A 24,361-nucleotide genomic window follows, 5' to 3' on the forward strand; every position below is an offset into this window, starting at 1 on the left:
AAGTTAAAGGTAGAACCTTCGACAGCTAGCTAAGCGCTAGTCTAGCTAGTCTCGAACGTCTCGATCCTGGTAGTGAAATGGCGGCTATTAATCAAAAAGAATATCTGAAACGGTATTTGTCGGGAGGCGAGAATGAAGTGAAGAAGAAAAAGAGGAGAAAGAAACTCAAAGGAACGGGAAATGCATCAGGAAAACCAAAGACTTCAAGGTATGAATGTAGAATCTGTTGATTTTTTAGACACGTACCGGGTACGTTGCACCTGAATCTGTGAGACTTGCCCATATCGAGTTCGACAACATCTACCACGCCAGCGGCTGCGGGCACTTGGTAATCGCCGACTCGCTAAGCGCCAGCTCCTTTCCTACCTCTGTTATTGCACGTGTTGTTACCATAAGGTCGCCACTATTGCACGGGTTTGTATGGCATTAGCACATGGTGACCTTCTTACTTACTTACTTTTACTTTTACTTTTCCGGAACGATGGTGTAGGACAGAGCCTGTTCATCGATCAGGTAGAGTTCTCTCTTGATGATGCTCTCTTTCCAATCAAGCAATTGTCCAGCGCTGTTACCCTTCTGATACAATTAACAGCTCAACTTCTATTGCGTATTTGTGTTATTACCAAAAATGGCCTACAGTGTATGGCAGCAGTTGACAGCTACTGGAGACCAAGAGCATGTAGATCTATTATGTACCAATACACATACATGTAATGACTATCCCAATCAGTCATAAGCAAACATAGCCCGACCAGACGCTGTTACGCTATGCGAAAACAGCGTCTGACGAGCGCGGCATGCAGCCTCAAAGTGAGGAACCTCAACACAACTAGCACTACAAAACTTAGGAAAATGTATACTTTTCTCCTTTAAACAGAATACTTTACTCACGTTAAATGCATGTTTCTATTACAGAAGAATAGTTCGCCACACTGGGTCCATGGAGACCACTTGCGATAAGTCCGTGGAACAAATAAATGACACTTTCTGGCGCAATTCCTGACCGTCGGTACGTCGCGACGTACCATGTACAGCGACTGGGCTGTGTATAGTTAGGCCTGGCGTGAAAGATTGTGTACTGTGTGGACATGCTGGATATGATGATCAATTTCGGTAAGTTTCATTGCGTACATTTGAATACTGATAGCATCAGATGTAGAGTAAATATTGAAAAGTATACTCGTTGAGTTTGAGGTGACAAAAATGATGTTAAGTATCAAAATTCAAAGCTATCGTAATACGATTACGTCGCTCTCCTAGTGGTTGGTGGTCGCGCTCGTACAGCCCTGTCGCGACGTACCATGTACAGCGACTGGGCTGTGTATAGTTAAAGCAAACACAACACCTTTCCAGTGCTTGTCTAGCCTATTCTTAAAGGCATTTATGGAACAAGCAGAGACCACTTCTTCTGGGAGAGAGTTCCACATACCAACAACTCTGTTAGCAAAGAAATACTTTCTGACATCTAACCTTGCAAACCGTTTTCCCAGTTTCATAGAATGACCACGTGTTCGTCCATTACTATTATGAGAGAACATGTCAACCTTTGTGTGATAGTGTCCATGTAGATACTTGTACACATCAATCATGTCCCCTCTTTTTCGCCTGTAACTGAGAGATGGCAGTGAAAGGTGACGTAGACGTTCAGAGTAGGACAAATACCTAATCCCCGGAATCATTTTAGTCGCCCTTCTCTGAACACTTTCAAGTCTTCTTTGTTCACCTAGCTTGAAAGGTGACCACACAGCTTGACCATATTCCAAGATGGGTCTCACAATGCCTTTAAACAAGAGCTTAACAGTATCCTCATCCAAATATACAAAGGATCTCCTAATAATTCCTAACAGCTTATTTGACTTTGCAACAGTTTGGGAAATATGGTCCTTGAATGTCAATTGTGAGTCCACTAAAACACCCAAATCCTTCTCAGCTTTTGTTTGAGCCAAGACAATTGTGTCAGACCCTTTCTTCATGACATATTGGGAGTCTGAACATGACCGACCAATTTTCATTACAACACATTTGTCAGGGTGGAAACGAAGCTGCCATCTATCTGCCCATGACTCAAGTGCCTCTAAGTCCTCTTGCAGCTGCTCAGTAGCTCCTGGCTTATCTGAGCGCACATACAACTTTGTGTCATCTGCAAAGAGTTTTGAGCTAGACCGAACACATGTTGGGAGGTCATTTATGTACACTACAAACAGAATCGGGCCAAGTACACTCCCTTGTGGTACTCCACTTGAGACAGCTGACCAACCTGATTTCTGACCACTGACCACGACCCTTTGGCGTCTGCCAAGTAAAAAAAATCTAATCCAAGCAAGGACTTTGCCCTGAATGCCATATGCCTCCAATTTACAGAGCAAGCGCTGGTGGGGAACGGTATCAAAAGCTTTCATTAGATCCATATACACAACATCAACACAGCCATTCCATTGTGACTCGCGTGACATTTATACAAAATTTTGACTTGTTATGGTTGAATACTTGAAAAATTTATTTTGCAGACCTGTTTAGTTTATATATTTCAATCAAGGTATGGACCCTTCACATTGGTTCATAGAAATTTTTGATGTCAAGTCATTCTAGTAAGAGATACTTGACTTTTTTTGTTGTGACTCGCGTGACGCGACACTATTGAAGATTTCTGACCTTACTGTACGTAAATGAATTTTCGTAAGAAAGTACTTGTCCTATGTACACAGACTTTTCTACATTCAATTTTGAGACATTAAGCGATAAATAGTAAAAATTTTATCAGGCCTTGACTTTTCCTTTGAACTCAGTTGGCATATTAAAAATGTGACTCGCGTGACACATGGGTGTGACTCGCGTGACGAGTATCATTCAGGACCAAAAGTTGAGCCTAATATAATAGTTTTATTGAGTAAAATGAGCCAAATGTTTAACCTAACATGTTATTTATGGTTAGTTTCATCACACATATCTTTAAAACAAAGAAATCATCTAACTCCAATCTCTGATGGAATCATGGGAGCTCATAGCACATTTAATGCATAAAACATCCAACAAAAAATTAACTTGAACCTCTTTTTTTCCTTGTCAAATCAAGAGTTCTGGGAAATCATTTTTTTCAATGAATTTTCTTTTTCTCTCTTATTTACTATAATTGTATCAACTAGTCTTCTATTCAAAATGAATCAAATTTAAACTTTCTTTAGGTTAGCTTGCATATTTGCTTATGGATTTATATGAATCCATTTAAGCTCCTTTTGAAACAAAGTTATTTTGATGCACAAAGAATCCTCACTTCTTATAATAGATAATGTTCACACATACTGATACTCTTTTTCTTTATCTACATGTAACATTACTGAGTCTGATGTGAAGAATGATCACCATGTTTTGCTTATTTAATCATAGCAAACTACATGATACAGTATATACTATATTACGTTTTCTTTGCCAAAGTGTCTTCTGTAGTTTGAGAAAGTTTGTCACTGCTTCGTGGAGACAGTTTTCATGCCTAGTTTGTTGGGGCCATTTTATTTTTATTTTTAAGACTCAATCTTTTGATTCATTTAAAGTCTCCTATTGTTGACAAGATATGGCTGCTGTAATTTGCATTAGATGTCAGATTCAGGCTGCCATGGCTCTTTTATCCAGCCAGTGGAATATATTCCCCTTTTCTCTAGGTGACTTAAAGTAATTGTCACTTCTGACCACTTAGGAGGCTTGTGCCAGAGATGCAGCGGGATGCTTTCTGCTGAAGGCAGCTGCCACCATCAGCCAATTGCAGGCCCAATGGTATCCTCATTTCCTCCATCATTATGGCCATTATTGGATAGATCACCACTGCTTCTCTGAGAAGTAAACCTTTTTGCGACAAGATATTCACTTTTTGAAGGTGATACAAATGTATATCGAAGGGATGATTAAGTTATGTGGTGCAGCTATATTCCAAAGATAACAGGCAGCCTGTACAAACCCTCAGAACAATCTTCAACTTCCCTTTGATTGTGATGAAAGTTGTAGGAAGAGTTTAAAGAATTACAGCAAGACAAAATTCCTCAGCAGTGGAGATAGAGCACAAGATTTGATTTTTCACATAGCCGCAGCTCTGTCGCTTCAGGCTTGCTCCACTCAACTGGATCTTTCCCTTGACTTGTAGTGCTGAAATTCCACACTACATTGTAGGTCAATGTTGTGTTTCTCCATTCAGCATAGGTAGGGCACTGATAACAAATCTATTTTGAATTGGCTTGCAGGACCATATAACCACATTTTGACTAATGCACTTCACTGCTGACCACTTAAAGAAGTTCATCCAAAAAATCTACAGTCTACAACATAATACTGTTTTGTCATGGTCTATTAACGTACATTGTAGGCCTCATCATTGATGATGACTTGTAGTAATTTTCTCCTGGGGTCACATGATTGATGTATATGTAGAGAGCTATTTGCTCCTGATTCCAAATGGCAGATTGGACTTTATCTTAACTGGAGCATGAATGATTCTCAGCGAAGCCAATTTGGAGTACAGTAAAATCTGAGGGAAGATTTGAAGCAATTTTCTTGTCATCTTCATACAATGTAACTTGCTGATTGTTGCCACTTTATGAAGCAATGTTTTAAGAACTTCACAGAAGTGGAGCTGACATACAATACAAGTAGATGTAATTTTCATGAAGAGTTCCTGATGCATTTTACTTTTTTGTTGATGAGGAGGCCACCCACCTCCTACCAGTTTTTCTACTGACCAACCAGACGAAAGCTGACAATCCAATTAGCTATTCATTACTTATTATAACACTACTTATTTACCAATTAACATAAAAAATTTACTTTTACTGGGAAAATTAAACATATTACATGATTTAGTTTCAAGGCAGAATTCATTTTTTAAAATCTCAATCATTCTGGTCTTTAATTTTCTCAAACTTGTAAACTGTGACTCGCGTGACAACCCTAAGAAATCCTTGCGTGACTCACGTGACACAAATGTTCTGGTGTTTTTTACAATGAAGGGGTTTACGAATGGAAACCTTATTTTCTGGTATGACTGAGGACTCTTAGATCCTCATTATTCATCAGCTAGAATTCATATAGTCTACTACTTTTTAAGCAATCTAAAATTTAGACTTATTTTTGTGACTCGCGTGACACATTTCGAGGGTGTTTTCAATCGAAAATATTGCCAAACCCATTACATATAAATGAAAAAAACAACTTGATATGGTAAAATGGGTATACAATAAGACCTTGCATCAAAAAATTATGAATCTATGAATAATAGAACATGCCTTAAATAGTGAAATCAACAAAAGTACCAAAGAGGCATCATTTTTTAAGCAAATGTGATCTTTGTTCTGGGAGGTGTAACTCGGCTGTTAGGAAGTGAAAAGCAGTAAAAAATTAGATTTACACCCTGTGATCATATACCTACCCAAATATGAATGCTCTTTCTTAATTGCTTGAACTTGAAATTTTAAGGTCCTGGTGTCTAGTTACATGGAATGGCTGAACAGTACCACCCTCTTCTAGTACTTGTGTCCATTCATCCAACACTTCCAACAAGTTTGTCATGCATGACCGCCCAGCAATGAAACCATGCTGATGATCAGAAAGAAGATCATTCCTTTGGAGATGATTAACAACTTGCTTTCTCAGCAGGCTTTCAAACAACTTACACACCACACTGGTTAAGCTTACTGGCCTATAGTTTTTTCCATCTGCCTTACTACCCCTCTTGAAAATAGGAGTCACGTTAGCACTCTTCCAATCCTTTGGTAAATTACCTGTTCAAGACTCTCCTTAAAAAGAATGGCAAGAGGTTCAGAGATGACATCTGCTAATTCTTTGAGTATGCGAGGGTGAAGATTATCAGGTCCCGGGGATTTACTCGGTTGGAGATTGTGGAGCAGGTCAAACACATCCTTAGTCGATATGGCAAAATCTGAGAGTGGATGGTCAAACTCAACTACCGGTGGGTCCGGCATATCCTCCAGATCCTCTTGTGTAAATACTGATGTGAATACACCTTGCAATACCTCTGCTTTCTCTTTGCTTGAAGAGGTGATGCTCCCATCACTTTTCTTAAGATTGGCAACAGACTCACGAACAGTAGTCTTCGATTTCACATACGACCAAAAAGCTTTAGGGCACTGTTTTGATCCAGATGCTATACGACTTTCAAAGTTACGAACTGCTTTTCTACACGCCCATCTGGCTTGATTCCGTGCACGAGTGTAGCACAGTCTTTGCATATTGATATCTAGCCCGACCAGACGCTGTTACGCTATGCGAAAACAGCGTCTGACGAGCGCGGCATGCAGCCTCAAAGTGAGGAACCTCAACACAACTACAAAACTTAGGAAAATGTATACTTTTCTCCTTTAAACAGAATACTTTACTCACGTTAAATGCATGTTTCTATTACAGAAGAATAGTTCGCCACACTGGGTCCATGGAGACCACTTGCGATAAGTCCGTGGAACAAATAAAATGACACTTTCTGGCGCAATTCCATGGTACGTCGACGTACCATGTACAGCGACTGTGCTGTGTTCAAGTGTATAGTTAAGCCTGGCGTGAAAGATTGTGTACCGTGTGGACATGCTGGATATGATGATCAATTTCGGTAAGTTTCATTGCGTACATTTGAATACTGATAGCATCAGATGTAGAGTAAATATTGAAGAGTATACTCGATGAGTTTGAGGTGACAAAAATGATGTTAAGTATCAAAATTCAAAGCTATCGTGATACGATTACGTCGCTCTCCTAGTGGTTGGTGGTCGCGCGCGTACAGCCCTGTCGCGACGTACCATGTACAGCGACTGGGCTGTGTATAGTTAATTGATATCATGACTATTGTACTGTGAGTTAGTCTGCACTCTCAACATATCTTGCAGCTTTCTAAATTGTCTATGTTTTTCCCTTACTAGATTGAGAGTGCTAGCATCCATCCATGATTTCTTCTTCTTGCCTTTCTTAAGATCCTTCTTTGGCGTGTATCTATCTAGTACAGAATTTACCTTTTCTTTAAAAAACAGCCAGGAATCATCCACAGATCCTGAACCGAGTTCCGCCTCCCAGTCAACGGCACCAAGGGTATCCCGCATTGCGTCATAATCTGCCTTGTTGTACAGGTATTTTACTTCCCTTCCAGTTCCATCATTTCCACATAACTTCATCTCAAAGAAGGGTATAATGATCACTTTTTCCAATGGGCGCTGAGGTTGTGATGCCAGTTATTGACTCTTCCATACTAGTAAATACCAGGTCCAGAATATTGGCACGTTGCCCCGATCGGTACCTGGTCGGTTCAGATTGATGTTGAACTAGGAAACTGTCTCTAGTGCTTTCTAGGAACTTAAAGGCACTATGGTCTGCACTTACATTGCATGACTCCGTACTCCAATCAATTTCAGGGAAATTGAAGTCCCCTAAAATCAAAATCTCGTGAAAGTTATGTGATCCAATATTACTCATTGTTGAAAACAAACATTCATTCTCTGTTTCACTGCTATTTGGACTGCGGTAAAACAGCCCAATAAGAAGATTCTTCTTGTCACTAAAGCTTATTTCTGCAAATACAGCATCCCTATAATTATGTGAAGACAAACCCGAAAACACCTCAGGTTTCAAATAACAAGAAATATACAAACACACACCTCTACCATCTTCTTGCAGATTGTGAAATACCTCATACCCATCAAGCTGAATTTCAGCCAAAGACAAACTGTAACGTGAATTTTTAGGTTTAACTTCTGTAACACCAATAACATGTGGACAATGAACAGATATAAGAGCTTGTAACTCTTATTTATTATTATTATTTATTATTTATTATTATTTAACAATGTATCTACATTAGTATATATACACTTGAGATTATCTGCGTGCCCTCCTACTTGCCGATCTCTGGGAAGTCTTGACGACTGGCCAGATCCGGCATCTCTGGAACCTGCCTCTCCCGAGGCGGGGTTTGACTTTGAGGCACCTGTGCTGTGCTCTGAGGCGACTGACTGGGAACAGCTGGATACTTCCCGATATTTACAACTTTGCCGTTCCTCCGAATCCACTTGGCTGACAGGTCGCCTTTCCGGACAGACTCCTCCTTCTTTTTTTGCCACTCTGCCATTAAGTTTTTTTCCTGTTCCCTCTGAAGTGGAGTCAAGTCCTTCCTAATTACAATGTTTTTTGTGCCATCTAGCTCCTTCAAGCGATGGGCTGACTTGAGGATAGCATCCTTCTGGGCAATTGACTCAGTACTGATGCGCAAGGGACGGGGTTTCCTCCCAGCAAAATCTCGTCTGTATGGTCCCAGGCGTCTGCAGTCTGTGATAGTAACTGATGCTACCTCAATTTGAGCCAGAACAGCCTGGACTGTTTCAGTGTCCTCCCTCTGTCTAATTTTGCCATCAGCACTGTCACTCTCCCTCACATTGAAAATGACAAGATTGAGTTTCCTCTCTTCCCTTGCTTCCAATTCACTGATACATGAATCAACACCTTCATTTGCAGCAGGGGCTACATTCTGCATTGCTTTCAACTTATCCACGTCACACTGAACAGCTGTGAGCTGTGTCTGAAGCTGCTCAACCTCAACTCGATCAACCTTCCTATCCAGCTTGTCAGCCAGAACCTGAAAGCTATTTTGAAACATGAGGATTGCCTTATCAAGCTTGCTTTCACTGGAATATTGCTGTGTAGCAGCAGTCGCAGTCGAGCTTCCAGCCAGGTCTATCCTAATCTATCATCAGCCCACCACTGCCCACGGTAGGTGGTTTCTTGTTCACTTCAAAAGAAGGCAAGGCAGACAGGCTGTCAGTAATTACTGCTCATCACACATCAGAGTTGACTATTGGGAATAGGGGGACAAGAATCGTTGGTCTTCCCAGTGCCGATCAAGCCTAGTCTTAAAAGCATCGATAGATGGAGCTTCCACTACTTCTTCCGGCAGGGAATTCCAGTCCTCTATTACTCGATGTGTGAATGTATCCCTCCTTACATTTGTTCTGCATCTCAGCTTAGAGAGTTTGTACCTGTGGCCCCGTGTAGTTGTGTCTGCCAGTACAAAGAAGTCATCAGGGTTTATCCTGTCATACTCATGTATGATCTTGTACACCTGTATCATATCTCCTCTTCGTCTTCTGTACACAAGGGATGGTAGGTTGAGGAGTTTAAGCCTTTCTGTATAAGGCAGGTGTCTGAGAGAGGAGATCATCATGTTAGGAAGTATCTCCCATTAGGCCTCCAGTTCGCGTTTCTCCCTTTTCATATTTGTAGAGAGCTTTTGGTATAGAGTTGCTGCGCAGACGTTTGAGACAACGGCGACGCTCGACGCTTGATGAGCTGGACGTTCTCCTTGAATATTGGCCTTTTCCGTGAGTAGATTCTATATGGCACGCGCTAATTTTTCAGTGGCCTTGTATGCGTATTGACATAGAACGTGCATAGATCTAGTGTGTGTCCGAATTTTGGGGAATTATCAAGGTGATAATGTTTGGGGAGTTTGTGAAATTTTATTTTATGATGTATTTAACAAAATCAGTATTGGGAAAAAGTAATTTGATATATTTAACATATCATAGGCCCTAGTACTAGGGCCTATGATTTTGTATGTATTATTTGAGTTGAACAAATATTGCAGGAAAGCTTAGGTCTGAAAATTGGTGGTTTTATTCTAGTTAGTGAAAACTCAGACGACACAAGCTATAAATAGATCAACTTTGATACGCGATTCTGGGCACGCTCAGACCATGTTTTTTTCCCGCTGAACATCCCCGTCACAAAAATCTAAAGCTCCATATGTGCGCCACGCTGTGCACATTGACAGCTACCCACACGCAACCTCACAAGCACTCTCAAACCATGCAACAAAGTCAAGGAAAGTTTAACCACATTTAACAGCTCATCTTTACGCTACATATAAATATTGTTTATAAATTTCACAAAATACATTTGAAATATCAAATTTCATTTTTTTTTTCACAAGAAGAAACAAACATTCTCACAAATCATGCCTTTTATTTTCCTCATCAATCATACATCCCATACACCTTGAACATCAGGAAAAACAACATCACTCACAGGGTAGTATCTCACTGGAATATGCTACCAAAGTCAGCTGTGGAAGCAACTAGGTACCTACTGTCAACAGAAATTCATGTCAGAAGTTGATGCATTCCTGTCAAAGAAGTACATCAAATTCACATACTCCACAGAGTAATTGTCTCAAATAGTAGCAGTCATTACTGCAATAAAGAAGAAGAGGTACTCAAGTTTGACATACAGTGAAAACTTACTGAAAGTGGGAGGGTATGAAAAGACTACTGTCTTTCCAGAAACCTGACAAGACAGGTGAATACACCTTGAATCTTCTGCACCCGAACATTCACATATCGCCATCGCGCCAACACTGCATTACGCACGTAAACACACGGGCTAAATCATTCGCCAGCACTACCCTTAGTCCGCCAGGGAAGACGGGTGGTATTTTCCCAAAGCTGCCACCCCTTCTTTTTCTGTATATTGAGTTATTTCCCCATCAAACGTGATATCAGTCTATTCCCTTAGTTTCGCTTACAAAATGATAATAGGCTTACCAGTCTCACTTCCGGTTAGTCTCCGCACAAGAGATTCCAATTGGGCATTCACTGATTGTCACCCGAGCTGATCGACTGTGTAGTGTGATTGCATAGGCTAGTACACGGCTTTCAGTGGGGTTCCGTAAAAACAAATTTTCCCGCGGAGACTACGGACTCATTACATGACGGAAAAATATTTTATCGGCCATTTAACTTGCCTGTCAGAAGGGTCTTTCACCACTTTAGTTTCAAAACACGAAGGATTCAAGTAAACAACCTACATGTTGGTGGCGTATTAAAATGGTGGCGACCTTATGGTAAGTGACGTTAGGTTCTGACTTCTAGGTGTTCGATGATGGGATGCGGATGTGAAGTAAATGTTCCAATAGCGTTTCGTTCCCTGTGGCTATGCTACTACAGCTTGTGATGTCACATGTGTAGAACGATATGAAGAAAATATGGCAAGAATTTCATATGTACCCCTAACCCCGCCCCGGGGCACTCCTTCACACAGTTAGGTTTATACTGTGGGAGCACCCTGAGTCAAAAGAGTGCTATCTCTGTGTGGTGAAAAAGAAACACAAGTTTTCACACCTCTATAAATTATGAATTTCACCAGCAAAAGGCTTAATTTTATAATATACATACATATGTACATAATGTAGATTTTTTATCTCATTCATAATATGTTCACTTGTTTATATCCACACTGATCCCATGTGGTCTTGAAAAATGTTTTTCTATGAGTTCATCTCCATACCTCGCATTTAACTTTCGATGCAACCTTTGCGTGGCACTTTGCGCATTGGCGATAGTGATATGAATATGCATGAGAGTCGCGATGATTTTAGCCTTTGAACAAGGCCCTTTCGCTGCGTGCTGTATAGTGGCGAGCAAAAGGGTTCGAGTGAAACGCACCCACACCAGCAGAGAGCGATCGGGCGCGACACGATGTCACGCAGCAAGAGTGCCTGGTCAAAAGGCTACACTGCTGCAGTGCAACAATTATAAAGAAAATATAAAGAAAATTCAACATGCTTTCACTTTTCTAGCATAACGAAAGAGCACTTGACTAACTCCTTTCAGAAAGCAGGGGGAATAATTATTACCCCTAACATTTGTCAGTATCAAGTTGATGGAATGTGTAATTTTCCTGAAAATGAATTTTTGTGGAATTCTCTTTATATTTTCTTTATATTGTTGTCCACACATGACGTCATACTCTAGTAGTCTCCTTATCCAGTAATTACAACACCAAAACTTTACAAATTAATAACTTTTGCAGCGATTGTCTGATTTTCCTCTAAAACTTTCACAGATGTGTTCTACTACATGTATGAATGTTTCTGCTTTCACTCAATCCACATTGCTTTTTGGGTTTTGGTTTCCTTTAAGAGCCTGTTTATTATCCTAGGGTATGCAGACTATGGTGTCCAGGGATACAGAGAATTTGTTGGGATTTGAGTTGCTTGACGGTTAGACTGTAACAGGGAGTGAAACCCAATTACATTGTGTGGATTGAGTGAATGCAGCAGTATACACGTACATTCAAAAGTAGAACACATCAGCCGACTTTGAGGAAAGTTGGACAATCCTTTGAAAAGTTCTGAATTTTTAAATTTTGGTGCCACCATGGCTGGATGAGAAGATTATGGTTTGCCAGGAGAATTAATAATAATAATAATAATATTTGATATGATTTATATAGCGCCAAATCCACTCTGCCAGAGTGCTCTAGGCGCGGAAGGAAGAGAAAGTGAAGGAGATAAAGGACATACAAATATCAAGTACATGTAATGAGTAGTCAAATTGAGGCTTTAAACAAGTGAGTTTTTAGACTGCTTTTAAAGGAGTCTGATGAAGAACAATTTTTTACAGCTGAAGGTAAGTTATTCCATAAGGTGGGAGCAGCATGGCCAAAGGCACGTGTGCCCCATATTGTAGTGAATCTTGGAATTATCAGAGAACCGGAGTTGGATGAGCGTAAAGATCTAGCAGGGATGTAATTATGGAGTAAGTCAATGTTATTTGAGGAGCAGTGCCCTGAATGCAATGAAAAGTCAAAAGTAAAATCTTAAAAATTCTAAAAGATCTTATTTTTATTCAAAGTGCACATTTCTTTAACTTGCTACTGACTTTAATATGGTAATGGTGGTTATTCTGCTGCCTTTTGAAAGAGGCAACTCAAGTGCTCTTTCATTTCGTAAAAGATATTTTGACTTCTCTTTATATTTTTGCTGACTCATTTAGAATAGGACACTCTTACCCCGTGTGCTTCTAGCATTTGATAGAGGAACATGGTTTTTCCTTTCACGTCACAGAATGATGGTCGTCGACGATGACTTTGACATCCGGAAGAACAAAACAGACCACAATGATGACGAATCCATGCTTGATGAGGTGGATGAGGCCCCTCTGGTAGCCGAATTCGTGGATGAACGTCCCGAGGAAGAAATCAAGTTAGAAGCATACAGGAGCAGCGGAAAATGGAGGACATTTGCTGATGAAGGTACTCTCCTGTTCTATGTCTGCCATGAAATAAGCTCTCTTGTATTCCCTTGTAAATAAAAAGATTGGAAAATAAACGATAAGCTGTTGGTATGATGAAGACTGCAAAGAGATCTTGGACTCACAATGTATGGATCGTGTCAACTTCTTCCCAGTTTTATGATAGAAGATGAGTAATTTATTGATGCCAGCAAGACTTGGTACTGAGGACTCTTCTCATTAAAATCACTGATATAACAAACTTTTGTCCAAAAAAAAGTAATGTTTCCCACCCCAAAGTTTAGTGTTTCTATGTGTTTCTTTATTTCACCATCCTTGGTAAAACAAAAGCAACAAAAAGAAACGATGACGTGACATGGTGAGTTAACTTGTCCCCAAAAAAGAATAATAATAATGGGATACAATGTGATACAAAGCACTGATGCTTTAAAGGACAAGTCCACCTTCATAGACATGTGGATTGAGTAAATGCAGCAATATTTGTACATGTAGAACACATCAGTGAAAGTTTGGGGGAAATCAGACAATCCATTCAAAAGTTATGAATTTTTTAAGTATCTGCACAGTAACTGCTGGATGAGAAGACTACTACAGTGTATGATGTCACATGCGTACAGTGTACAACGATGATACATGTAGTTAAGGAAAATAAAAAGAGAATATCACAAAACTTTACTTTTTGAATAAAGTGCATATTTCTTCGACTTGTTACTGACGTATCTTAAGGGAAATATTGTTCCCCCTGCCTTCTGAAAGAGAGAAGTTGAGTGTTCTTTTGTTATACGAGAAAAGTGGAAATATGTTGAATTTTCTTTATCCTTTCTTTATATCGTTGTACACATGTGACATCACAAGCTATAGTAGTCTTCTCATCCAGCCGTGACTGAGCAGATTCTTTAAAAATTCATAACTTTTTAACGGATTGTCCGATTTTCCTCAAACTCTCGCTGATATGTTCTACTTATAGTGCTGCATTCACTCAATCCACATGTATATGAAGGTGAACTTGTCCTTTAAGACTGTATTAACTTAGCTGAGTAGAATTAGTTATTTATGCAGAAGTGCATGCTTGTCAGTCTTCTGTTGTTGTTGTTTCTTTATTTAGATGATAACCAGACCTCCAAGGGAAATGACCATCGGAATAACTCAGTGAAGGGTAGTAAAGGTCATCACAATTCATCTGACGCTGTGGTCAAACAACGCAGGCGTCGTGCGGATTCAGATTCTGACCTCTCGCCTCTAAGGGACAGCCACCCTCGTAGCAGAAAGAGGCACGATTCAGACTCAGACATGTCTCCTGTGAGAAGGCAACCGCTGGAGGATGCTGATGTACGTCGGGCTAGGTCCAAAGGTCGCCATGACTCAGACTCTGACCTTTCACCCCAGAGGACTAAAGGGCACGCCTCACGAGGGCGCCACGATTCTGACTCCGATATGTCACCCCCTCGGAAAGGAGTGCATAGATCAAGGAGACACGACAGCGATTCTGATATGTCCCCACTGAGGCCATCAAAGACTAAAGACTCCAGGGGTCAAAGTTCACGGCATGACTCCGATTCTGACCTCTCACCTGTCAGGTCAAGTAGGGATGTTCAGCCTCGAAGGCAAGATAAGGTTGGTTCTCGAGGCAAGTCAAACGCATCGTCGAGACCACCAGACTCGGATTCAGATCTTTCCCCACCGAGGCAGAAATCTGGGAGAGGGGAAAGGGGAAGTTCCGATTCCGACCTTTCACCCCCACGGAGGTCAGGGCAAGATGGAGGCTCCAGGAGGAGGATGGACTCTGACTCAGATTTCTCACCTGAGAGGAGGGGAGGAAAGAAGCATGATAATCAGAGCTTGAAAAAACCCAGCAAAACTCTGTCAGGTGGGATACAGAATAATAGGCTGCAAATTTGCATTAGGCCAAAAAAAAAAAATTGTTGCATTGGCGTAACATGAGATTTTCAAATAGGGTCGGTCGGGCGGATTTTTTTTTTTTTTTTTTTTTTGCTACCTGCAGTTTACGTGTAAAACTCGTGCTCAGCTCAGTAAACAGTTACAACTGCTGCACCGAATGTGCTGTGTTCATCTATTCTACAAATCATTTATGAGGCCGATATTACTGGAATTATACCCCTTCACAGAATTTAAAGATGTTGAAATCCCTATCCTGAATGTTTTCACTTCATATTTTACTATTTTGACTTAGATAAGATAGATGCAAATTGACCCATATGTACGATCTTTTCATCGCACACGGCGATCTCTATTACAGTCCCACATATACAGATTCGTGTAAGTTCTCCACACAAGAAACCTATGGCAAAACTGTGCACAATACATCGCAGTCTGAATGCTACGTATACACTGAATAAATCTTGTTAGAGTACGTGTCCGTGTTGGAAACAGATGACGTACTGATCAAGGAAGGCATAAATGCGAGGCGCTAGATCTCTCCCTCGTACATCCGATATCCCCAGAGCTGTTTCCACTTCCGGGTTTGTGCGATCGCGATCGCAATCAACAAGATATTTGATATCGATAGCAAAAAATAAAATAAAAAAACATGGGGTCGGCGGAATTTTTAGGGTCGGGCGGGTTACGCCAATGCAACAATTTTTTTGGGGGGGCCTTAGTGTTGTGTTTATGACCTATTTGCATTGGAAGTCTGTAAAATGCTGTCACAGCACACATTGTACACCTTGTATTGGTGTAATTATCTATAGACAGAGAATGTTACTCCTCACAAGTCAGTGCTGCAGTCATATAACATTGACTTGTACATAGTGTGTCAGTTATGTTGAGAACCTTGTGGAATATTCACCTTCTATTGGTTTGTTTGTTTGTTTGTTTGTTTTTGTCAATGGACAGACACAACTGTGGTTAGATGGTATGTCTTTGCCATATATTCAAGTTACCATTGTGTTTGCTTTTTTGGTTGTGTCTTGACATTGTATCATATTATGATACAAACATATACATCATACATTTAGCGAGTCTATTTTTTGCGAATCTGGACTTAATGACGAATTTGTGATAATGAAGTGCAATAGTGAATGGAGAAATGTATGCTTGGACAACACATTACTGTGGGAATCAGAGTTGATAGTTTCATGTTCAGAATGGGTTAAATTCACAAATACCACCCGACCGGTGAAGATAAAAACTTGCAAAATATATTGCATAGACCCTACAATAGTCTGTAGAAGAGGTAGTGTACTTTGGATTCCTCCATTATGTGTATTGGTGAGTTGAGGGACAATATGCACTGTAGTGATCGCTGGTGATAAGGCCGCAATACTGGATAAGCCACATCCCGACATTGGTATAAATGAAAAACAGGAAAAAGAAATCAGAGGGATTTTGTTCTGATCAAAACTAATACTTTTGTACGTTAGAAAGAATCTTTGTTATCTTTATGTGTTTCCACACATTTCCTACCAATAACAATAACAATCGGCACATTGCATAGTCCCATACATGCGTATGTGTGTTAGTTAAGCAGGTGATTCTCTTGAGTTGGAAAGACAATACAGTAATTTGCTTGTGCTGGTGTATAGGCCTCACCCCGACTTTACTGTTTTATTGTCCCCGCCGAACGAGTTCGAGCAGGGGACTATGAAACGGGCTCCGTACGTGTGTGTGTCCGTGTGTCCGTCCGTGCGTCCGTCCGTCCGTCCGTGTGTGCGTCCGTGTGTGATCAAAATGTTCAATTTGCTACTTCTCTGTCATTTATGAGCCAATTTTGATTCTGTTTGCTTTATATGATAGCACTACATGGGAGCTTTGAAACTTCTACACAGAATTTCAGCCGTGACCTTTGACCTTGACCTTTGACCTATATTGTACATTTTGCTACAAAATGCTACTCCTTCGCCATTTCTAACCCGATTTCGATTCCGTTTGCTTTATGTGATGGCACTAGGTGAGGGCTTCAAAACTTCTACACAGAATTTTGACTTTTGACTTCTTTGACCTTTGACCTTGATTTTTTACCTATGTACTTTTTGCTACAAAATGCTACTCCTTCGCCATTTCTAACCCGATTTTGATTCCGTTTGCTTTATGTGATGGCACTAGGTGAGGGCTTCAAAACTTCTACACAGAATTTTGACCTTTGACTTCTTTGACCTTTGACCTTGATTGTTGACTTATATTGCACATTTTGCTACAAAATGCTACTTCCGGCGGGGACATATATTATGCACTGCGTAATTTCTACTTTTCCTTGTTTTCGTTAAAAATAGTGCGATCTTATCGCCGGCGAATACAGTATATATTCTATGTTTGTTTGTCAGTTAGAATGGATGGCTAGAATCAAAAGCTTTTACCAATGTCATAAAGTCTTCATAAACTTTGGCCCTACGATTGTTTCCCCCGGCACTCTAGGAGCCAAGGCTGGTCTTTCCGATGCAGCGGCCTTGAGGAGAGAGAACGAAGCGACGAGGAGAAGAAACGAGGACGCCTACAACAAACTTTCAGATGACGTCAGCGGGAGAAATGCTGGTCAGTTCATTCTGTCGTCTTGTCTTTTTCTAGATCTGTGTCCCCATTCTCTTGTATACAGATTTTAGAGAATGACCTCAAGCGCAATGGTGTAAGATTTTGCATAAGGTGAAAGATGAGGCATTCTGTTGAACGAGGCAAAGCTGAGTTGAGTAGAGTGCATTTTATGTGTATAAAATGAATGCTTTATGACCCTCATTGAGTTTCTTATCTACTGTAAAACGAGGAATTTTCGCGTGCATTTTAATTTCGCGAATTTCGCGAGCGCCAAGATTCACGAAATTAAAATGCACACGAGAGTTCTTGTCTACACTATATGCACTGAATGCCAGTGGCAGTTTGTGAAAATTTCATGCCGCAAAAAGGGCCGCCGGCTCCAATTCACGAAAAATTCATGCTACGAATATATCATGTTTTACAGTATAACAGGATCTATGTATCAGTGTTTTAATCTTACCTATAGCACAGTGTAGGTAAAATCAAATACATGACAATTGTCTTATAGGAGGGATGTGGTTATATAAAAAAAAATTCAGTTGCAAAGCTGATAATCATGTACCTTTCAGGATTGTATTCTGTGATTATCTTATTCATTAACCATGTCATACTTTTTGGAAGGTCCCCTAACCAATAGCAATGTGAAACATCCTCTTGCAATACAAAAATAAATCTTAATAATAACGACAAATCCTTAAGATATTTAGGGAGTTTTAGATTTTGGAGGCAGACGTTGAGACAACGATCGAGTTGGCTGTTCTCCTCTCTCCCTGCTTTGTGTTGCAAAGTAGCTTTAGATTACACGAAGACACAACCTATACAGACTGTACAAAGTAAATTGATGCCCCTGTATGATAAGTGCTTCATGTAGCTCTCTGCGTTGTGAATTTGAGCGGACACAAAAATGCCCCAGACCCGACCATGAAAACTCGGACGACGCGAGATGGATTTGGATAAGCAATTTTTTGCATGCGCAGAACAGTTATTTTTACTCTGAACATCTGCATCGCAAAAATCAATAGCTCCCTATTGCCAGTAGTGATATAGTGGCTACACTTTTCATGATACCACCTATGCAAGTTAAGCACTATGCTAATCTGCACCTGATTTTCTGTGGAGAATCAATTTACATCTACTGAATAGACACACACTGTTTTTGCAGCAGTGTAAGACATTTGAAATAAGCCATGCGAATTGATTTACTGCACATCCAAGACTGGTACTGAAGACACTTGTCCCAGTATAAAGAAGATTTTCCAAGTGTTTAACAAGTGTGATATTAGGGAGCTTTAGATTTTGACGCTTGCGCTGGACGTTCTCCTCTCCCCTACAGTCGCTTTAGAGTACGCTGGGATGCAACATATAAAAAATAAGATGGCAACCCCATACAATCGGTGCATGAAGTACAGATGTAGTTCTCTACGTTGCAAACTCTGCGGATGTAAAAATAGCCCAGTACGCGTAGTGAAAAACTCAAGCGACGCAAGCTAAAAATATATCGACTTGACGCGCGCTACTGCGCATGCTCAGAACATTTTTTTTCCTCTGAACGTCTCCGTCGCGAAAATCTAAAGCCCCCTATTATCCCCAAGATGACTCAATGTGCTGTGGCTGAATGCAGAGATTCCATATGCAGTGAGTTTCATGGAAAAGGCTTTTTTCTTTCATTTTTTAATTGTATTTAGTACATGTCTGTTGTATTGAGGGTGAATACTATACTGTTTTACCACCAAAAATATGCCTTTTCAGTCCTCGGAATACAGCAGTGCTGTTGACAAGGCTGGCATCCATGTGAATATTTGTGTGAGGTTTCTGCTGCAGTGTGTTGTAAGATGTTTATCATGAATTCTTTTGTGTGATGCTAATTTTTCAGAGACCATCTTTAGAGACAAGAGCGGAAAGAGGAGAGACCTGAAGGCTGAACGTCGCTTTAAACGTGAAGAGGAAGAGAAGCAAGCAGAGAAAGACGAGAAATTCATGCAATGGGGGAAAGGGTCAGTGAATTCTTTTGACCGTAACAGAGATGCCAACTGTTACTATTTGCAGTATTTTATACTGTTTTTCTGTTTTTGCCCCCCCCCCCCCCCAAAAAAAAAAAAAAAAAAAACCGGCAAGTTTCATGAAAAATATTGTTTTTCCCAAAACTGCAAGTGTGTATGGAAAGAAAAGTAAAAATATGTTTTCCCATGGCACAATGTCGTGTTCAAGAAATTGTGCCTTTTTTGTTTCAATTCAACTCTTATTTCCAGTATAATATAAAGTCTTTCAAATACAATAATGACAGCAACTACAAAAAAATCAATGGAGTGGCAGATATGTAAACATACATTCGAACATTAAAGGGGCCGATCCGGTCCGGTCTTAGCATAGCCCAAAAAGTCCGGCCTGATTAGGGTTGACCCATTGAGGACAAGTCCCGAGTATACTCGGACAGGTGTCTATGGGAAATGTGTGTTGAAGCAAAATTAGCCCGTCCTCAACGGGTTTAGAATTTAGGCCTGTGTTGCTAGTGTACAGTTGACTCCTGTAATAACGAAATCCTCTGAACCAGCATTTTTCTTCCATTGTGTATCAAACTTTCTTATAACAGAACAAATAAACAATAAAAACATACAGCGGATAATATTGCAGCTTGAATTTTTACTGTCTTGTAGCCAGATTTTCATTATAACTGTGTTCATAATAATGGGATAACCCTGTACTCAATCGAACTGGATTAAAAAAAGAAATAATAAATATTTGGAGAAATAGAGCAAAGAAAGGGGGGGGGGGGAGTTATTTTGAGGGAAGACTTGCCTTGTGTGGTAAAAAAGACCAGACTCTGTTAAAGGCAAAGATCATTAAAAGACCATGGACTATGAGAAGATTTATTTTAAAGGCATAATTTACCATTTGCAGATTAAACAAAAACCCAGGTTTATTGCTTCAAAATAGTTCTAAAATGTGCATTAGGGATAGAAACAACCAATGTAAAAATTTGAATAAGTATAATCAATGATAAGTATTGTTAAGTATACAAAATGTGAACAGTAGTTACATGTATAATAAAATTGTTTCTAGACTAAACTGTCTACAGTCATGGTTTAAAGAGAAACCCAGCGATATCTTTCTATATGGTAGGTTTTATTGCAAAATTTGTATATGATAGGATGTTTTGTGATACAACTGACTTACACACATATGCATCAAATGTGATAACTCAAATAAAATTTAAAAATTACTCCTCCCAATGGTAACTGGTCCTTTAAAAGTTTTGTATCGGATCATTCTTTACGTCCAGCCTGGCCCAAGTCAAACAGCAGCAGGACCAAGTGGAAGACATGGTAAAAGAGATGGCTAAGCCTCTAGCACGGTACCAAGATGACGAGGACCTGGACCTCATGCTGAAGGAACAGGACCGAGAGGGAGACCCCATGCTGGCCTTCCTTAAGAAGAAAGAGTCCAAGGCCAGGGCCAAGGCTGGTATTAAAGGTAAATATCACTGTCCTCACATTAAATTTCTTTTATTTCCACATCCCGATAGAAACGATTTACAAAGAATTACAAGAACTGTACATAGAACATCAAAACAATACGAAAAAAAATATGTACAACTTGTGTATCAGTTTTACTAGAGATAAAACACAACATGAAAACAGTTATATCAGTTTGTGGGGGGATCAACATACACCATTGGTCTTTCTATAGCATCCCAGGAATTACAGCTAAAGTATTTACAAGTATCTACAAGTTGTTCATTAATCTCTCTCACAAATCCTCACATTTTCCATCACAATTATATTCAGTGCTGTAAAGAGATATCAAAATGTAGCTCTACTTCTTTGCACTTAGCAGGAAGATATGACTCAGCTGCTTGTAATTGATGATGGCCATTGCTTGCCTTATTTTGGTGTCAAAGATGTCCAAGATATTTACTAGTTGTACACATACAACCTATATTAAGTCCTGCTCAGGTTTATTCCTAGTTGAAGCAAAATAACCCAAGGTTTCTAAGTTGTCTGCTGATTTGAACTGTCTGCTTTTCTTATGCTGTGCCCGCGGATATTTTATATGTGACCCTGCATCACAAAACCAACAAAAAGTCGCCAGACACAGATTTTTAGCTAAGGGCAGATTCTGAAAGAGCAGACTCTAAGCTATAAAATTTTGTATAGCTCAGATGAAATGGACTCTCCTAACATATCTAAATATTGGAAAGAAAGCGCACACTCTGGAAAAGTGTGAACTGAGAAAAGAGGCTCTGAAGTACAGGGTCTATTCAAGCGCTTAATCTTCTCCAAGTCGTGCTGGCTGTGTGATGATTGGACAAAAAACAGGGTGTAAACCACTGGAGCAACAACAATGAAGAGATTAACGGATTACGCTGAAATTAAACATGCTCTATTAACACATTCTGTCCATGACTAATGCCAACTTTCAAGGCAATAGCTTTATTCCTTTACAAGTTACTAGACTTAAATGTGAAGACTGTGCTAAGGATTATCAAGAAATTAACAGGGGCCTCCAGATCTCACAACTCTACAAAAAAAAAAAAAAAAAGTTGTAGAAAAACTGCTGAAAATGCACTTGCCCATACATTTTATGATCCCAAACGTAAGAATAATGTTGAAGAATGGTAGTTCCTTCTGAAAATATGAAAAATCCAATATTGACTCGGCTGACCCATTTCACCTTTTTTGAGTCCTCACGTAAAATCAAGTGGTGCAACTTTTTGTTCGTTTTGTGATGCACGGTCACATATTGTCATGAATAGCAGTCAATCAGACATTTTCGTAAGTTATGTAGTTACACCCTTTGTTGTTGTTTTTCGTCATATTTGCAACAAAAAAAAAGTATGTAACACATGTTCAGAAGAATGTGTGACTCTTCAAATTGTTTTGTTAAAACTGCTTTTGAAATAAGGTCAAATTTCTTGGAACGAAAATACACAAGTGTTCTAAGGATTTAAGCAGGAGGCGGTCCCAATAGCAAGAAGCATTAAGCTTCAGCATGTACCACATGCCATTGCAGACTAAATTTTGCTTTCATTTTTATCAATATTTTCTCATGTTGTCATTTTCATGACGGAGAGTCTGTATGCAAAATTTGTGAAATGAAAACCACCCTTTGAAAATTTTGGCAAATATCGTGTACTACTGTACACTGTACAATATAAACTTGTTTTAATACTTTTTACAGAGAAACCGAAATATCAAGGACCGAAGCCTCCACCGAACCGCTTCAACATCCAACCTGGGTACCGATGGGATGGCGTGGATAGGTCCAGTGGATTCGAGCGCAAGTACTTCCAGCGACAGGCAGACAAGAGAGCTACCAGTGAATTGGCCTATAAGTGGAGTGTCGAGGACATGTAAAGACTATGAAAGCTGGTTTTGCCAGAAAATGCAGGGTTTCAACCTTCTACTATATTGTATGTGTGGTGTTGTTTCTGTCAATGTCTGTGTTTGTTGATTGTGTGTCTTGTTTAGTGATTTGTGTTAGTTTTTGTTGTTGTGTGTGTTTGATTTTGTTTTTGTGTTTGTGTTGTGTTTGTGTTGTGTTTGTGTCTGTTCTGGTTGCTTATGTTTGTAAGCATCAAATTGGTGCTATTGAATTATCCACCAGTAAAAGCAAAGATCCTACAACACACACTACATATGTGACCCTGCATCATGAAACCAACAAAAAGAAAATGAAAATAAAAAATGATGTATAACTCAATTCAAATGGACTAAATACTAAAAAGAAAGCACACATTCTGGAAAAGTGTGAACTGAGAAAAGAGGCTCTGAAGTACAGGGTCCTATTCAAGTGCTTAATCTTTACCAAGCCAGGCTACCTGTGCAATGAAAGGGACAAAAGACAAGATGTAAACCACTGGAGCTACAACAATGAAGGGATTATCAGATTAAGCCGAAATTTGCCATTCTCTATTAACACATTCAGCCCATGATTAATGCCAACTTTCAAAGCAGTATAAAATTTAATCCTTTCAAAAGTTATTAGACTTGAAATTGAAGAGTGTGTAAAGGATTTCAAGAGATAAAAAGAGGACTCTAAGACATACCGGATCATTCTATTCTCCCCCATAAAAGGATTGTAGAAAAACTGCTGAAAACACACTTTCCCATCAATGTTATGATCCCAAACTAAAGAATAATATAGAAGGATAGCTCTTTCAGAAAATATGACAAACTCAATACTGACTTGATTGACCCATTTCACCTTTTTTGAGTCCTCACGTAAAACCAAAGGGGTGCGACTTTTTGTTCGTTTTGTGATGCACGGTCACATTATGATAGTCAACTCACAGTTGAATTGCTGCCATTTGGAATTGTTGGATTTTTATGGAGTGCGCCAACTAGGGTTGAGCGGGGAAAGTTTCCAGGTGAGCTGTACTTTTCGAATATGTTTTTGTAGGACCAAACAGGCTAAGACAAGAAAGAAGGAATTTTCTGTAAAGAATCATGAGTAAACCTAGGAGTTGGTGCAGTGCATTTAAACCGCATCAATAGCTACACCAAACCATCAGCAGGTTTATCATCATATGATTTCCAAAGACTGTGCACAGGGAGTTTTCGTCTCTCCTCCCTGGTCACAGCGAGCGATAGACTCGCACACAGCTCGCTCAGCTCCGCTCGCAGGTTGCTACACTCGTTATGACTGTGCACATCCATAGATTGTTGCGAGCTGCCTTTGCCAAAGGCAAAGGCTAACACTTGTTCAATCTGCACCCGCTCAATGCTAGCAGTTGGCAGCCATTTCCGTTTCACCAGCAGCCGCGTAAAGTCGGGAGAGTTGATCATCTTTAATATGGAGTGTAGGATCTT

At 39.9% G+C, this 24,361-nt stretch overlaps 1 protein-coding gene across 1 annotated transcript; it reads left to right on the forward strand.

The window, feature by feature from the left end:
- The first annotated feature begins 77 nt into the window (after positions 1-77).
- Positions 78-22,968, forward strand: LOC140230229 (uncharacterized). The gene is made up of 7 exons (XM_072310410.1): positions 78-208; positions 12,881-13,068; positions 14,173-14,934; positions 17,439-17,555; positions 19,426-19,546; positions 20,833-21,023; positions 22,731-22,968. Exons 1-7 carry the CDS (start codon positions 78-80, stop codon positions 22,904-22,906), a joined length of 1,686 nt encoding a protein of 561 aa, XP_072166511.1. The 3' UTR covers positions 22,907-22,968.
- The last annotated feature ends 1,393 nt before the right edge of the window (positions 22,969-24,361 follow it).

Source organism: Diadema setosum, chromosome 6, assembly GCF_964275005.1.
Source record: "Diadema setosum chromosome 6, eeDiaSeto1, whole genome shotgun sequence".
Taxonomy (NCBI): Eukaryota; Metazoa; Echinodermata; class Echinoidea; order Diadematoida; family Diadematidae; genus Diadema; species Diadema setosum.